The sequence below is a fragment of the Pleurodeles waltl genome, chromosome 2_2 (genome assembly GCF_031143425.1).
Source record: "Pleurodeles waltl isolate 20211129_DDA chromosome 2_2, aPleWal1.hap1.20221129, whole genome shotgun sequence".
In the NCBI taxonomy this organism is placed as follows: Eukaryota; Metazoa; Chordata; class Amphibia; order Caudata; family Salamandridae; genus Pleurodeles; species Pleurodeles waltl.
Genome location: NC_090439.1, coordinates 460,527,116 through 460,543,101, shown reverse-complemented (window position 1 = coordinate 460,543,101; position 15,986 = coordinate 460,527,116). Strand labels below are relative to the sequence as shown.

The 15,986-nt window shown below is 43.2% G+C and overlaps 1 protein-coding gene across 2 annotated transcripts in view; it reads left to right on the top strand.

The window, feature by feature from the left end:
• Positions 1-15,986, top strand: part of CEP192 (centrosomal protein 192) — a 1,702,116-nt gene that overhangs the window by 229,060 nt on the left and 1,457,070 nt on the right. For both annotated transcript variants that reach the window (XM_069219927.1, XM_069219928.1), the window contains one exon: positions 15,586-15,723. In XM_069219927.1, coding sequence (XP_069076028.1) covers positions 15,586-15,723 — 138 coding nt within the window. The remainder of the gene's footprint in view (positions 1-15,585; positions 15,724-15,986) is intronic.

The window sequence follows — 15,986 nt, the reverse complement described above, 5'->3', positions numbered from 1 at the left end:
CACCGACTCTGAAGAAGACTTAGAGGAAGATAGTCCACCAATCACTGCTGGTCAGCACATGAGTACAACTGCCCCTACGCCCACTCCTAAAAAAATAAATAAAATAAAATCATCAAAGGCTTTGGGTGCACCACTGCCAGAGAGCCATGGTTCGACATGCAAGAAAATACTTAGATACTGGAGTCAAGCAAATACACCAAAAGCTCAACTTGTGAACCGAGTCGGCATCCACACTCTTTGGAGTAGAAATCTCGATGTCCTGCCTCTGAGCAGAAACAGGCTGTATTTTCGAGCTCGAAAAAATTGTAAACTTCTGAGCCGAAAAAGTATTCTTACACAGAAGAACAAGGACGTTCTAGCCACCTAAAGCAGAGCTCCAAGCCATATGATGAACAGTCCTCTAAATCATCAAGACCATGAGAATACATTTCTGAGGACACTGACATTCAACCTATTCAGGAAATCATGGATGAAAAAGAATCAAGGATCCATCCATAAAGGGACTGGGAGGATCATTACTGCACCTCCTCCACAGACTAAAAGAAAGATTGCTTTTCAGGGACATCTTGATACTGCTCCAACACCAGCAAAGACTTTTAAACGGAAGGAGAAGCCATTAGCTCTGCATACTTCTCCCCCACATTCACCACAACTTTCTTTTTTTACCACCACCCATTAGCCCACCACCATTGCCTTCACCAACTCACTCAGACTTATTCTCATAGTGATACGGTTGATCCTTGGGATTTGTATGATACAGATCCCATACCAGCTATTGTCCCAGATCTATATCCTTCTAAACTTTCCCCACCAGACGATACAACTGCATACACGCAGTTCATCTCTAGGGCAGCTGCATACCACAGGGTACTCATGCACAGTGAGCCTTTAGAAGAAGATTTCCTTTTTAATACCTTATCCTCCACGCACTCACGTTACCAGTGCCTCCTAGTGCTACCTGGCATGATCAGGCTTGCAGATTAGATATTTCAGGAGCCTGTTAAAGCCAGGGTTTTAACACCACACATAGATAAGAAATATAAGCCTGCACCTACAGATCCTGCTTACATTTCACATCCGGTACTTCCAGACTCAGTGGTTGTCAGTGCTGCCAGAAAAAGGGCCAATAGTCAATCGTCAGGGAATGCCCCTCCCCTGACAAAGAAAGCAGGAAGCTTGATGCTGCTGGCAAGAGGGTAGCTACACAGGCAGCTAACCAATGGCGTATTGCAAATTCACAAGCCTTGCTGTCAAGGTATGATAGAGCTCACTGGGACGAGATGCAGGAGCTATTACAACACCTGCCAAAAAAACATCAGAAAAGGGCTCAACAAATTGTTGAAGAAGGTCAGGCAATAAGTAATAACCAGATAAGGTCTGCCCTTGATGCTGCAGGTACAGCAGCTAGAAGTGTGAATACTGCTGTAACCATATGCAGACACACATGTTTACGTTCTTCTGGATTTAGACCAGAAATACAACAGGCAGTACTGAATATGCCTTTCGCTAAGAAACCTGAGGTTGACACCACAATAGAAAAACTCAGGAAAGACTCAGACACTGCTAAAGTAATGGGAGCCCTATACACAACACCTTACAGAGGCTCCTTTCACAAGCAACAATTTAGAGGAGGATTCAAGCCCCAATCTACAGAGGCTTCTACTTCCCAGCCTAAACAAGGTCAATAACAACAGTACCAGAGAGGGGTATTTAGAGACCCTTATAGATGCCAGCACTTCAGAGGCAAATTCCAGGCCTCAAAAAATGTCACTACCCCATCGAAACAGTGACTTCATAAGCGTGCCACAACCCCACACATTTCCTGTGGGGGGCAGACTGCAGCAATTCAACCCCCAATGGAAAAATACCTCCACAGACCAATGGGTATTTTCAGTTATCCGCAATGGTTATTGACTAGAATTGATTTCTATCCCTCCAGCTATTCCTCTCCGTTATCACAGGTTGTCCCCAGAACACCATGTTCTATTACAAGAAGAAGTACAATCGCTACTACTAAAAGAGGCAATAGAATTAGTTCTAAAATCTCAATACAGATAAGGGGGATACTCACTATACTTCTTCATTCCCCAAAAGTATGGCACTCTCTGACCCATTCTAGATCTCCGACCACTAAATTTATATATCCTGTCAGAAAACTTTCACATGTTAACTCTGCAGGACGTCATTCCACTACTACAAAAACAAGATTACATGACTGCATTAGATTGCAAAGATGCGTATTTCCATATACACATCTATCTAGCTCACAGAAAATACCTAAGGCTTGTGATAGCGGGAAAACATTTCCAATTCAAAGTTCTGCCACTCGACATAACAGCTCCAAGGGTATTCACAAAATCTCTAGCAGTAGCAGCAGCAGCTTACCTAAGACATCACATACATGTCTGTCTTTATCTAGACGATTGGCTAATGAAGTCAAGCAATTTTATACAATGTCAACAACACACTCAATACACAATAGAAACCCTACATACATTAGGGTTCACTCTCAATTACCAGAAATCCCATCTTCAGCTAGCACAGGTGCAACCTTACCTAGGTGCTCTCCTCAATACTCAAAAAGCCTTAGCCTATCCAAATACTCAAAGGAAACAAGCTTTCTAAAATCTCATACCACAGATGCAGCCAAATCAACAATACACTAAGTTTTATCATGAAACTATTGTGAATGATGGCATCCTGCATAGCAATAGTACAGCATGCAAGACTAAACATGAGAACACTACAACAGTGCCTCTCACAACAATGGTCTCAAGCCCAGGGTCAATTGCAAGATCTAGTGTTAGACCGCCAAACGCACAAGTCCCTTCAATGGTGGAATCTCAGCAATTTAATGAAGGGGCGATCATTTCTGGACCCTGTGCCTCGTACCACAATAACAGATGCATCAATGATAGGTTGGGGAGCTCATCTCAACAACCTTACCATACAAGGGGAATGGAATTCAAAACAGCGAAATTATCACATAAACAATTTAGACTTATTAGCTGTGTTCCTTGCCCTAAAAGCGTTTCAACCACTTCTCAAATGCAAGACTGTCTTGATAAAAACAGACAATATGACGACCATGTATTACCTGAAGAAACAAGGTGGGACACATTCATCTCAACTGTCCCTTCTAGCCCAAATAATATGGAAATGGACAATTTACAATCACATTCATCTACTAGAAGAATACATTCCAGGAATACACAATCAGCTAGCGGATTTCCGAAGCAGAACACACCAACAGATACACAAATGGGAGATTCACTCTCAGGTACTTCAACAGTACTTTCAAAAGTGGGGGACACCAGAAATATACCTATTCGCAACAAGCAAAAACGCAAAATGCCAAAACTTTACATCCAGACACCCACACCCTCTGTCCAAGTGCAATTCTCCATGGATCAACTGGTCAGTGATATTTGATTACGCTTTTCCCCCTCTCCCACTACTTCCATTTCTGCTCATCAAACTGTCAGACAAATCTCACCATGATACTCCTAGCCCCAACATGGGCACAACAACATTGGGACACCACACTCCTAGACCTGTCAGTAGTAGTACCTCACTACAAACTTCCAAACAGACCGGACTTGCTAACACAAAACAAAGGACAAATCAGACATCCCAATCCCAGTGCTCTCAACGTTAGCGATTTGGCTCCTGAAGTCAGAGTTTGGATACCTAAAACTTCCATTAGAATGCATGGAAGTGCTCAAGCAGGAATGTAAACCTACCACTAGGCAATGTTATGCTAACAAATGGAAAAGATTTGTTTACCACTGTCAATCTAAAAATACTGATCCACTTGCAGCATCAATACAAGATACTATATGCTATCTACTTCATTTGCAGTAAGCAAATCTAACTTTGTTATCCATTAAAATCCATCTTACTGCAATATCAGCATACGTGCAGACTATTCAACACACCTCTCTATTCAGAGTTCCAGTTATAAAAGCCTTCATGGAAGGATTAAAACGAATTATTCCACCTAGAACACCACCTGTTCCTACTTGGAATCTAATTATCATACTCTCCAGACTTATGGGCCCACCTTTTGAACCCATGCATTCTTGACAGATAACATTTTTAACATGGAAGGTTGCCTTCCTAGTAGCGATTACTTCATTGCGAAGAGTTAGTGAAAAACACGCATTCACTCTTGAGGAACCTTTTTTGCAAGTGCACAACCATAAAGCTGTACTTACAACAAATCCCAAATTTCTACCAAAAGTGGTATCACCTTTTCATATAAACCAACAGTGGAATTGCCTGTCTTCTTCCCACAGCCAGGCTCAGTTGCAAAAAGAGCCCTTCATACTCTTAACCTCAAAAGAGCTCTAATGTACTATATAGATAAAAATAAAGAATTTAGGAAAACAAAAAATATTTTAGTTGATTTTCAACTACCACATTAGGCATTCCTATCTCTAAACAAGGATTAGAAAGATGGATTGTTAAATGCATACAAACATGTTAAATCAAGGCAAAAAGCCAACTTTTGATCACACCTAGAGCACATTCTACTCGAAATGTATTTGTGTATATATATGTTCGGTGGCATGTGTAGCTGCAAATACACATGCTGTGCATTATCCTGCCATCTAGTGTTGGGCTCGGAGTGTTACAAATTGTTTTTCTTCGAAGAAGTCTTTTCGAGTCACGAGACCGAGTGACTCCTCCCTTTCGGCTCCATTACGCATGGGCGTCGACTCCATCTTAGATTGTTTTCTGTCCGCCATCGGGTTCGGATGTGTTCCTCTTCGCTCCGTATTTCGAATCGGGAAAGTTAGCTAAATTATCGAAAATTCGACTGTATTGTTATCGTTCGGTACCGGGTTAGTGTTAGTGTATCAGCACCGACATCAAGAGCGCTCCGGCGGCCCTTCGGGGCTTCTGTTCTTTACCGAGGCCTGGTCAGCCTGACCACACCCGTCCTCCCAGACTGATGGACCGGACCCCCTTCAGTTTCTGTCCAAAGTGTCATTCGAAGTATCCTTATACAGACCAGCACCGGGTCTGTAATCTGTGTTTATCACCTGAACACAGGGAGGATACTTGCGAGGCTTGTCGAGCGTTTCGATCGAAAAAGACCTTGAGAGATCGACGCTCAAGAAGACTACAAATGGCGTCGACACCGAAAGAGCAACTCGACGTCAGAGAGGAGGAAAGCATTTCCATCCAGGGGACGGACTCGGATGAATCCGAAAGTGAACGACCCTCGTCGGTGCAGCGAACAGTGAGTTAAACCTGCCCCGTCCAAAACTCACACAAAGACATTTAAGGCCATGGGGACGCCACCGCCAGCAGGCCATGGCTTAACCCACCGAAAAGAAGGTGACCAAACATCGGCACCGAAAAAGGCCAGAGAATTGTCAAAGACTTCAGACTCCAGTCGAGATTCCGGCACCGAATGATCTCGACACCGAGAGTTCGATTCGCCCAAAGTAAGGAAAATATCTTCGGAACCGAAAAAGACTATACGTGAAACCTCGGTACCGAAAAAGCGGCTTTGGAGCCGAGAAGAAGCTCTTATACAGAAGAGCAAGGACTTTCCAGCCAATTCAAGGAAAGACATAAATTTGGGTAGGAGTTAGGTATGGAAGAACCGCACCATACACAAAGGAGGTTACATATCTAGAAAGAGACTGGAAAAAGACCAACTTTACCTCACTCAAATCTAAAAGAAAACATTCATTTCAGGAGACAGAAATGCAACCTAAGGCAAAGGTGGTTAGAGACAAATCCCCACCACCAAAGTTACCACCACAACCGTCCCCACCGCAATCACCACAACTGTCACCAGTGGGAACACCTACAATGCAGTCACCCACACATACTGGGATGACACAGGATGATGGTGATGCATGGGACTTATATGATGCACCAGTATTGGATAACAGTCTGGATTGTTATCCAACAAAGCCATCACCACCAGAAGACAGTACTGCATATACGCAGGTACTATCCAGGGCAGCTACGTTCCACAACGTAGCAATGCACACACAACCACTGGAGGATGATTTCCTGTGTAACACTTTGGCATCCACCCACGCTTCCTATCAGAGTCTGCCAATGCTCCTGGGCATGCTCAAGCACGCGAAACTGGTCTTCCAGGAGCCTGTAAAGGGAAGGGCTATCACGCCTAGAGTTGAGAAGAAGTACAAACCTCCCCCAACAGATCCTGTGTTCATAACACAACAACTTACACCGGACTCAGTGGTTGTAGGGGTGGCAAGAAAGAGAGCAAACTCTCAATCGTCAGGAGACGCTCCACCGCCTGACAAAGAGAGCAGAAAGTTTGACGCAGCGGGCAAACGAGTGGCAGCACAAGCAGCCAATCAATGACTGATTGCAAATTCGTAAGCCCTACTTGATCGCTACGACATGGCACACTGGGACGAGATGCAACACATCATACAGCACTTGCCCAAGGAACATCAGAAACGTGCCCAACAGGTAGTGGAAGAAGGACAGGCCATATCTAACAACCAGATAAGGTCCGCACTAGACTCGGCAGCACAAACTGTCAACACGGCTGTAACCATTCGGAGGCATGCATGGTTAAGAAGTTCTGGATTCAAGCCAGAAATTCAACAAACGGTGTTGAACATGTTGTTTAATCAAGAACAGTTGTTTGGGCCGGAAGTTGACACAGCAATTGAGAAGTTGAAAAAAGACACGGACACGGCCAAAGCCATGGGCGTGCTCTATTCCCCACAAGTCAGAGGCACCTTTAGGAAACCACAATTTAGAGGAGGTTTTCGGCAACAAACATCAGAGCCTTCCACCTCTCAAACCAGACCCACCTATCAGGCACAATACCAAAGGGGAGGGTTTCGTGGTTCCTATAGAGGAGAATTCCCAAGAGGAAGGGGAAAGTTCCAAGCAACCAAACCAAGCCAGACCAAACAGTGACTTCAATGTCACAAAACCCCAACACTTGTCAACAGTGGGGGGGAGGTTAGCCACATTTGATCAAAACTGGACACATATTACCACAGACGCATGGGTCCTATCAATTATCCAACATGGTTATTGCATAGAATTCACAAAATTCCCGCCAGATGTGCCACCAAGAACGCACAATCTGTCCTAACAACACGTAGACCTATTACCGGTGGAATCACACCAACTTATTAAAAGGACGGCCATTTCAGGACCCTGTGCCATAGACCATAATCACAACTGATGCATCAGTGACAGGTTGAGGAGCCCATCTCAACAACCTTACCATACAAGGGGAATGAGACTCAATTCACCAACCTTATCACATAAACCATTTGGAATTGTTAGCAGTGTTCCTAGCACTCAAAGCTTTTCAACCACAGGTCACACACAAAACGGTGTTAATAAGGATCGACATGACCGCAAAAACAGGGGGTACACACTCATCTCGATTGTCCCTTCTACCACAGACAATTTGGGAATGGGCAATTGACAATCACATTCATCTACTAGCAGAGTATATCTCAGGATACACAACAAACTTGCGGACCTCTTAAGCAGGACGCAGCAACAAATAGAGGAATGGGAGATTCACCCACAAGCGATTCACCAGTATTTACAAATGTGAGGAACCCAGACATAGACCTCTTAGTCACAATCGAAAACGCAAAATGCCCAAACTTTGCATTCAGGTACCCACACCCTCAATCCAAGGGCAATGCTCTATGGATCGATTGGTCAGGGATATTTGCTTACGCTTTCCCCCTCCCCACTAATTCCATTTCTGGTCAACTAGATCCGTCACACCTCCCTCACTATGATACTCATAGCTCCCACATGGGCATGTCAACATTGGTACACAACCCTGTTGGATCTGTCTGTAGTACCACATCACAATCTTCCAAACAGACCAGACCTCTTGACTCAAAACAAAGGTCAAATCAAGCACCCCAATCCCAGTATGCTCAACCTGGCGATTTGGCTCCTGAGATCATAGAGTTTGAATACCTACAGCTTCCAGCATAATGTATGGATATTCTAAAGGAAGCACGCAAACCTACAACTAGACAGTCTTATATGCGATCATTCGCCAACAAGGAGAGTGGAGTCCCGGAGGCAATTTCTTCTGTATCAAACACTGACCCTTACTATAAGGCAACACTGGTCCACAGTGAATGCGGAACCAGAGATGCATACAATTCTCCATCTTTTACTGACCATGGTGTAAGATAGTCATCTCATTACCAGACTTTATAGAGCTCACAATGAGGGCACACTGGAGTCCTTGCAGGGCCTGAGGGCGAAGTGCAAAGGGACACTGGGCAGAGACATGAATGATACCGAGTGGCAGAGAGCACTGGCATGCCCTCGTAGAGTATCACGGAATACACGTCTTCGGTATATCCAGTACAATTATGTACATAGAACATATCTCACCCCACACAGGCTTCGGGTAATATATGGGGGGGGGCCCAGGGCGTGCCCCAGATGCAGTGCAGTGGACCCCGACTTGGATCATATGTTATGGTATTGCCCTGAGATACAGCGGTGCTGGCGAAATGTCCTAGATGACCTGGGGGGGAATGTTGGACACGAGCCTGGAGTTGGACCCCTCTTTGTTTGCTGGGCCTGTGCTCCAAGCCATCCTCCAAGAAAGTTGGTAGCAGGTTTCTGGACCTGGACCTGGCCTTGGTGCTATTTAAGTGCCGGATGGCCATGAACTTGAAGTCCCCTAGGAACCCCTCTACAGTGCTGTGGAGAGAAACGTTTCGGCTTGGGCACGGGCTGAGCTACATGCACTGCGGTATGAGGAAGCCCGGGGAGTCCGTATGTGCCCCATTGCCTAATTGTTGACTGAGATCCTGGAGGCTTGGGAGGAGCAGACACTGAAAATGGGCACTATACCAGTGACTGGGGAGAAGGCCCGGACGTGACTCAAGCCGCCTGTAGCTCAGGTGGAAAGTAGAGCTGTGCTGCAGCGCGCAGGAAGAGGCAGGGAACCGCCCCGACAGCGGTATCAAATGAGGGCCCTACAGCGATGCCATTATGAGTGCCTTGACCCCACTGCATACTATAATGGAAAACTAGACACTGCCAGACGCGACTGAGCCCTTGCCGTAGGACTGCGGGGAGGAGCCGCTGTGGGGTCCTGCTTGTCCTAATCCCCACGCCAGTATAGTACAGTCTCATTAGCGCACTGTTCGATCTTTCAGTTACTACAGTTCATAGGACATAATGATGTTATCATTACAGACAGTGAAATCCTAGGGACAGAGGTTACAAATCTGTGGGACTGAGAATAAACATGTTGTGTGCAAGACGCTTGATAATTCTATGACCGATAGATTGTCGTTTATAATCTATGAATGCGAATGTTTCAGATGCGAATATACCAAAATACCTGTATCATGTAACAGTATATCCTCACCCTATTTAGATACCATACTTCAAGAAAATGTCAATAAACAGTTTCAAAAAGAAAAAAAAAATACTAGACAATGTTATGCAGCTAAATGGAAACATTTTGTACATTACTGTCAAACATTAACCCACTTAAAACATCAGTACAGGATATTTTCTGTTACTTGCTTCATTTACAAAAAGCAAATCTTGCATACTCATCTATTAAAATCCATTTAACAGTAATAGCTCATTAGCTTCAAAACAGCATGCTTCTCTGTTTGGGATTCCTGTTATAAAAGCTTTTATGGAAGGCCTTAAAAGAATTATTCCACCTAAAGCTCCACCGGCTCCTGTCTGGAATTATTTCAACCCATGCGTTCTTGTACTCTCCAATTTCTGTCATGTAAGATTGCTTTGTTAGTAGCAATTACTTCCTTAAGAAGAGTTAGTGAAATTCAAGTATTCACTTTAGAAGAACCATTCTTCCAAATTCACAAAAATAAAATAGTACTTAGGACAACCTGAAAATTTCTATCTAAAGTAGTGTCCCCATTTCACATCAGCCGGTCAGTGGCATTACCAGTCTTCTTTCCACAGCCAGATTCATGTGCTGAACGAGCTCTTCACACCCTTTATGTTGAGCTCTTGTGTATTATGTAGACAGACCAAAAGTTTTCAGGAAATCTAAACAACTCTTTGTGGCTCTTCAACAACCTCATAAGGGTAATCCTATTTCTAAACAAGGGTTAGCCAGATGGATAGTAAAGTGTATTCAAACTTGCTATCTTAAGGCTAAGGGTATTAGTAACCCCCAAAGCAAATTCTACTAGAAAGAAAGGAGCTTCAATGGCATTCTTAGGAAATATACCAATGGCAGATATATGTAAAGCAGCCACATGGTCCCCACCACACACATTTACTAAATGCTACTCTGTGGATGTCTTATCTTGCCAAGAAGCAAATGTTGTAAAGCAGTCCTTAAAGCACTGTTTCACAATCAACTCCTACAGGCTAGCCACTACTTACTTGGGGAGGGGACTGCTTTTCATTCTATGCAAAGCATGTGTATCTGCAGCTACACATGCAATTGAACGGAAAATGTTATTTACCTAGTAGACATCTGTTCGTGGCATGTAGTGCTGCAGATTCACATGCACCCTCCCTCCTGTAGCAGTTGTGGTACTTTATGTAAGTATGTATATACATTGCATGGACATCTTCTTTTCTCACTATACGTGTGCGTGTGTATATACATTTCTACACTCTTTACTTCACCCTCTTGCGCGAAAACAGTCTAACAAAGGACTCGATGCCCAATGCTCACTATCACCGATAGGAAGAGTCACTCGATCTCATGACTCAAAAACCTTCTTTGAAGAAAAACAACTTGTAACACTTCGAGCCCAACACTAGATGTCCGACTTATGCAAAGCATGTGAATCTACAGCACTACATGTCACAAACAGATGTGCGTCTTGTGAAACTAGCAAAGGACTGTGATAAAAAATGTATTACTAGGTAATCTGGGCCTTTCCTGCTTTGCCTGGTCATGTGGGTGAAGCTTGCAAAGGAATCTACAAGCATCCTGTTAGCTAAAGGCCCTTCTATCTATCTATCTCATGAGTGTATGTTTAAATATATAAATGCTCTGATATTTTACATTGATATTTAAATGAAAACCCATAACTGGGAAAAGTTGTGTCCTGGTGACAGTCATCTGGTGACCCTATTAATGACCATAAGCTCTGAAGGGGTCCATGACCATGGTCAACTGAAAATTCTGCTGTCTGCAGCACATGCTATGAAACAGAGCACTTGCTTCATTTTCATGTTCCTTGGCTCTATCTACAGCTTCTGCAGTAAATTGTGTGTTTGCGTTTGTTTATGCATAATGGGTAGTGCAGTTTTAACAAAACCTGTGCACAGACTATGTCCATTGATGCAGAAGATGTTCATGATAAACTCACCAATCTTGTAGGTGCGACTGTGGCTTATAAGCATTATTTTCAGACCATCATGATGTAACACTAAGGGCAGGTGTGTTGGTGCAGTGCTTTGTGAGCACATTGATTCCAAATGCACAGTCATCTTTTTGCCACAATTCTAGTACTGGAGTTTTCAGAAAGCTAAACTCTGCATCCCTTCCCTCCTAATGAAGATCCCCTTTACCTAGTCCCTGATTAGAGTTCAACTGCAAACTTGATGTCCACTAGACATAAATGTATGCCTTATAGCGAACTGAAGCAGTATAAGGTGAGCTACGTTTCCAGAATGGGAGTGCATGTAGGCACTTTGAGTCCAGGGATCTCGAACAGTCACAAGAACATATTAAGTGACTTACCCTGGGTAAGTGGGTCGTAGTAGGAGCATCTAAAACAGAACATTGCTTAAAGTTTCAGCTTATACTTGGCGTGCTTTGGCACAGTCGACAAAAGTAGTAAATGTGCAGATAAATGCAATGGTTACTGAGAAGTGAAAACGTCCTTTTGTGAAAAAAACAACTATGAACTGACATTCCTTCTCGAAATCCGACTATAAGAGGAAGCTTGAGAATTATTCAGATGTTTCCATGACTTCTCACTGACAGAAGAGGCAATACTTTGCAGATTGTTAGGAACACTTAAAAGATCTTGGGCTGGTGCCACTGACTACCTGTTCCCCAGAGGTGAGGGCAGAGCTCTTAAAAGTCCGCAACTACTTGATAAAGGAGAAACTTTGAAAGAAGCCTACCTGGCTTGCTGTGAAATGGGAATGGAGGCCACTCCTGAAGTAGGTAGTCTGCCCATGGAGAAAACTAGCTTGGATGACCTGGAAGGGGTAACTGACAGAAAAATGGACTGACTTGTGTGGACTACACTGGAGCTGGCCTTAGAGCCTTGGTTGGTCTCACACACTACCGCCTGCACCCCCTTTCAAAAAGAAACCCACACATAGTCACTCACTCTTTTACACTCTCACACTCATTCTCTCACTCTCTTAGCCTGGTGTGCTGCACCAATGAGCCCAAGCATGACTGCTGCTCACAGTCACCCACAATCAGAAAGGATGTTGCACTAGCCAGCAATCTGAGGCTCTGTTCTGACTATGAGAAACATGAACTGCCTCTTACTGTCTTTCTTGTGCTAGTCCCCGAAGAACTGTGACACGTGCTGGCCTCACTGGACTCCCTAGTGACCTGTGTGTGAGGCGTTTGTAAAATTCACTGCTAGCGATTGCAGCAGTTATGTTGAAGGTCTGTATCATCTCCAGGTCTACTAGCAATGCTCAAAGCACATCCCCCACAGCTCTCATGCTGAGGTCCCGCTGTACGGGATAAATCAAACAGTAACTGTCCTGCATGTCTCGGAAAAAGTAACTTGCTCACACTTTGCTCTGACGCCACACCTGCAATTTGCTTTCATAAATGTCTATTGCCTTACTTATAGCGTCTTATTAGAACCTGGTGTTCCCTTGCATAATTCTGTTAAATAATTAGTATAATAAAGTACTTTTACTTTTTCATAAACTTAAAACACAGGGCCTGACAGTAGTTGGGTTCTATTGTGTAATTTTTTAGTTCTGACTGTATCTACACCAGCTCCGTGAGAAGCTTTGTACGTATTCTCTTGCTACCCAGGGACAAGTGCTGAAAAGGTTACCTTATGCTCCATTTTGAGGAACCAGAGTAGTTCAGTCACTGCGTCATGAGTGGTAAAAGACCTCCAAACATTGGTTGAGGCCTACTGCTCCCACTTGCTTTGGACCCCCAAAACAATTGACAGTGTGCATTTCCCCATTTTGGCTAGATTTGTTGCTGGTGTGGAGTTCTTAATGCATGTTTCTTAGGCATTTATTTGAGTGTGCCAGTATCCACATGCTTTGGTATATTTCATTTCACTGGGGCCTGATATTAAAGCTGCCATCATGTAGCCAGCCCAACAATAACACCAGCTTGTCTTTCTTATTCCTACATCAACCTAAAGGGAAGGTGACGCTGCACAGATGGATCCAAAAAGGGCTCTCAGCTACTTGAGTTCAACACCTGGTCAGAATTGGCTGCTAGTCTTTGATTGGCATTGGAAGTGCGTGTGCGTGTGTGTGTGTGTGTGTGTGTGTGTGTGTGTGTGTGTGTGTGTGTGTGTGTGTGTGTGTGTGTGTGTGTGTGTGTGTGTGTGTGTGTGTGTGTGTGTGTGTGTGTGTGTGTGTGTGTGTGTGTGTGTGTGTGTGTGTGTGCGTGTGTGTGTGTGTGTGTGTGGTTTTTGCTGTGCAGTGCTACAATGGATCCATCCCATGCTTCAGTGAGTGCTGCAATCCATCCAACAGTATTCTGCTTTAAGGACTAGCATATTCTTTTCAACATGGAAATTGGTAGAGTAGAGTTGAAAGGCAGCCATGTTGTTTTGTTTTTCCATGCTTTTCTAAAGTATCCTGGCTTTTTTTTTTTTTATGCCATGACAAAAACATGATGCAGGATATGGCTAGTTGAGAATGTTTTATTCTGCTTGGTACCGGAACAATAGTTTCGCATTCCTGGAGATTTTTTTGAATAGATTTTGCACGGGCTGTAGTGTTTATTACAAGTTTGCATACTTAAGAACCTGGATTCCTATAGGTGCCAAGTTGCCTCCAGATTTTGTTTTCCCTCTAGCCAAATCAGTTTGTAGACCTTCTGATGCCTATGACTGGAAAAGAAGTCAGCATCTGAAAGGGTTGGATGAGATGGCACCTCATGTGTTGTGTAGTTGCAATTTGCTAATGTTACACAATGCCTGTGTGACACCCTGGAATGTACATCATGAGCTTGGCATGCTACAGACTACTCTTTCTTCCCTCAGGACCGTAACAGATGATTTTTTTGTGTTCTTCTTTTTTTAAAATCTCCCCACCCTACGGACGAGCGATGCATTTATTTCAAAGATAGTAAATTGCTGATGGGACAGAGTATGATATAAGTACCAAAGGTATATACAACAAGTGGGAAATAGATTTTTGCCATTTCATTCTTAGTAATGTTTTTTTTTACAAATACAGCTCAGTTTCTTTGGAATCCAAACGTGTCTATACCACGATACAGCAATTCCCACGAAAGGCGTTAAAGTTTGCAAGTAAGCCAGAATTAGAATTTCTTTGATGGCTTTAAACACATGAAATGTTCAGGAAGTTGTTTCTTTGAGGAACTCAAAGGTGTCATGCACAGAAGAGCCCACAAAAAGGTACTTAACGGAAAATTGGTTCCCACCATTGGAGATACCTAATGCTGCTGAGTTCGATCAGGTCCAATATAATTTGTGTTCAGAATAGCTCTAAGGACCTGCAAACTCCGTTCCTATACGCCCTACTTCAGAATGTTATTTCCGCTCAGTTTTACACTATAAAGATTCTGCTCCACTGCAAGAGCGGCACTAGTCAGATATGGTGATTATGTTTTTTTTCCCCAGGTCACCACCACCAGAGAATTATCAGCACTCTTGTAGGATGGGTATTCCTTTTCAAAGTTGTAAGAGAAATTTTCTTGTGATGGTGTGTGCCCAAGTGAGGCTTCTCTTGTGAGGCCCTGCAAATGCAGGCTGATCATTGCCATTGTGCTGTCTTCTGTGGTATTCTGTTCATGTGATCATTTTTTTTCAAATTCAGTGGCTGAAAATCACTGCTGTTACCTCTTCGTTCAGTTATTACTGTTTTCCATTTCATTCTGTTGGTTCTTCAGTGTATTTATTCACATTAATAGTGACTTTTGTAGCCTTACCCTCCCCCCTCCGCCCCCCACCACCAAAGTCTGGATTTTTTTTATAGTCTTCTTTGTAAAATACTGTTTCTTGATATCCTATTAGTGGTATTGACAAAGACCTGGTAGAGTAATCTGTTGCTGTCACTAAGCGACACTGAGTCATTATAGATTCCGACACAATCTGTGTTTTTGCATTGGCTGTGCGTTTTTCGGGAGTCCTGCTTTGGAGTATTACTCTTGGCTGTACCTAAATTTCAAAAGGGTCTACACTCTAAAATAATTTGTCATGCTCATGGTTTGCATTTAAATCATGTCCACTGATGGTTCTCGATGTTCATTTATGTTCAGATTGAAATATTCACTTTTAATTCAGATTACTTGCAGTTATGAAAAATGTCAGGAATAGTATAGTAGTGTTTCTTTTACTTCCCATGCATATAGCACTTACAAATTGTATTTAAATAAACTTCATAATACTTGCATACTGTTAAATAAATGAATCATGTTTTATGTGCTAGAGTAATTTCCTGATGCTGCGTCTTCGTGTGGGAGCCACTGGTATGGAATCTGACTCTGCCAGTGATGAAGAAGTTGGGGAAAACCTCATAAAGGAAGCTCAGCAACAAATTTTACGAAGCAGTTCTCCGAGGCTGTTGGTATGTAGTTATTTTTATAACAATATGTTTGGCATTTTGAGAAAATATTATTTAAGAAGTTGTCCTATATTGCCCGTCATTTCCGTTTCTAAAATTGGACTGATGGTTACAGCAGTTTGTGTTGCAGGTTTGTGTTTTTAAAATATTTTCAAACATTGATTTTTAATTTGTGTAACATTTTCGGGTCTTGTGCTCTTCCCCAGCAGCATGCTTAAAAATATGTACACCCTCATCAAAGTGCTTCTACAGCAGTTGCAATGTAG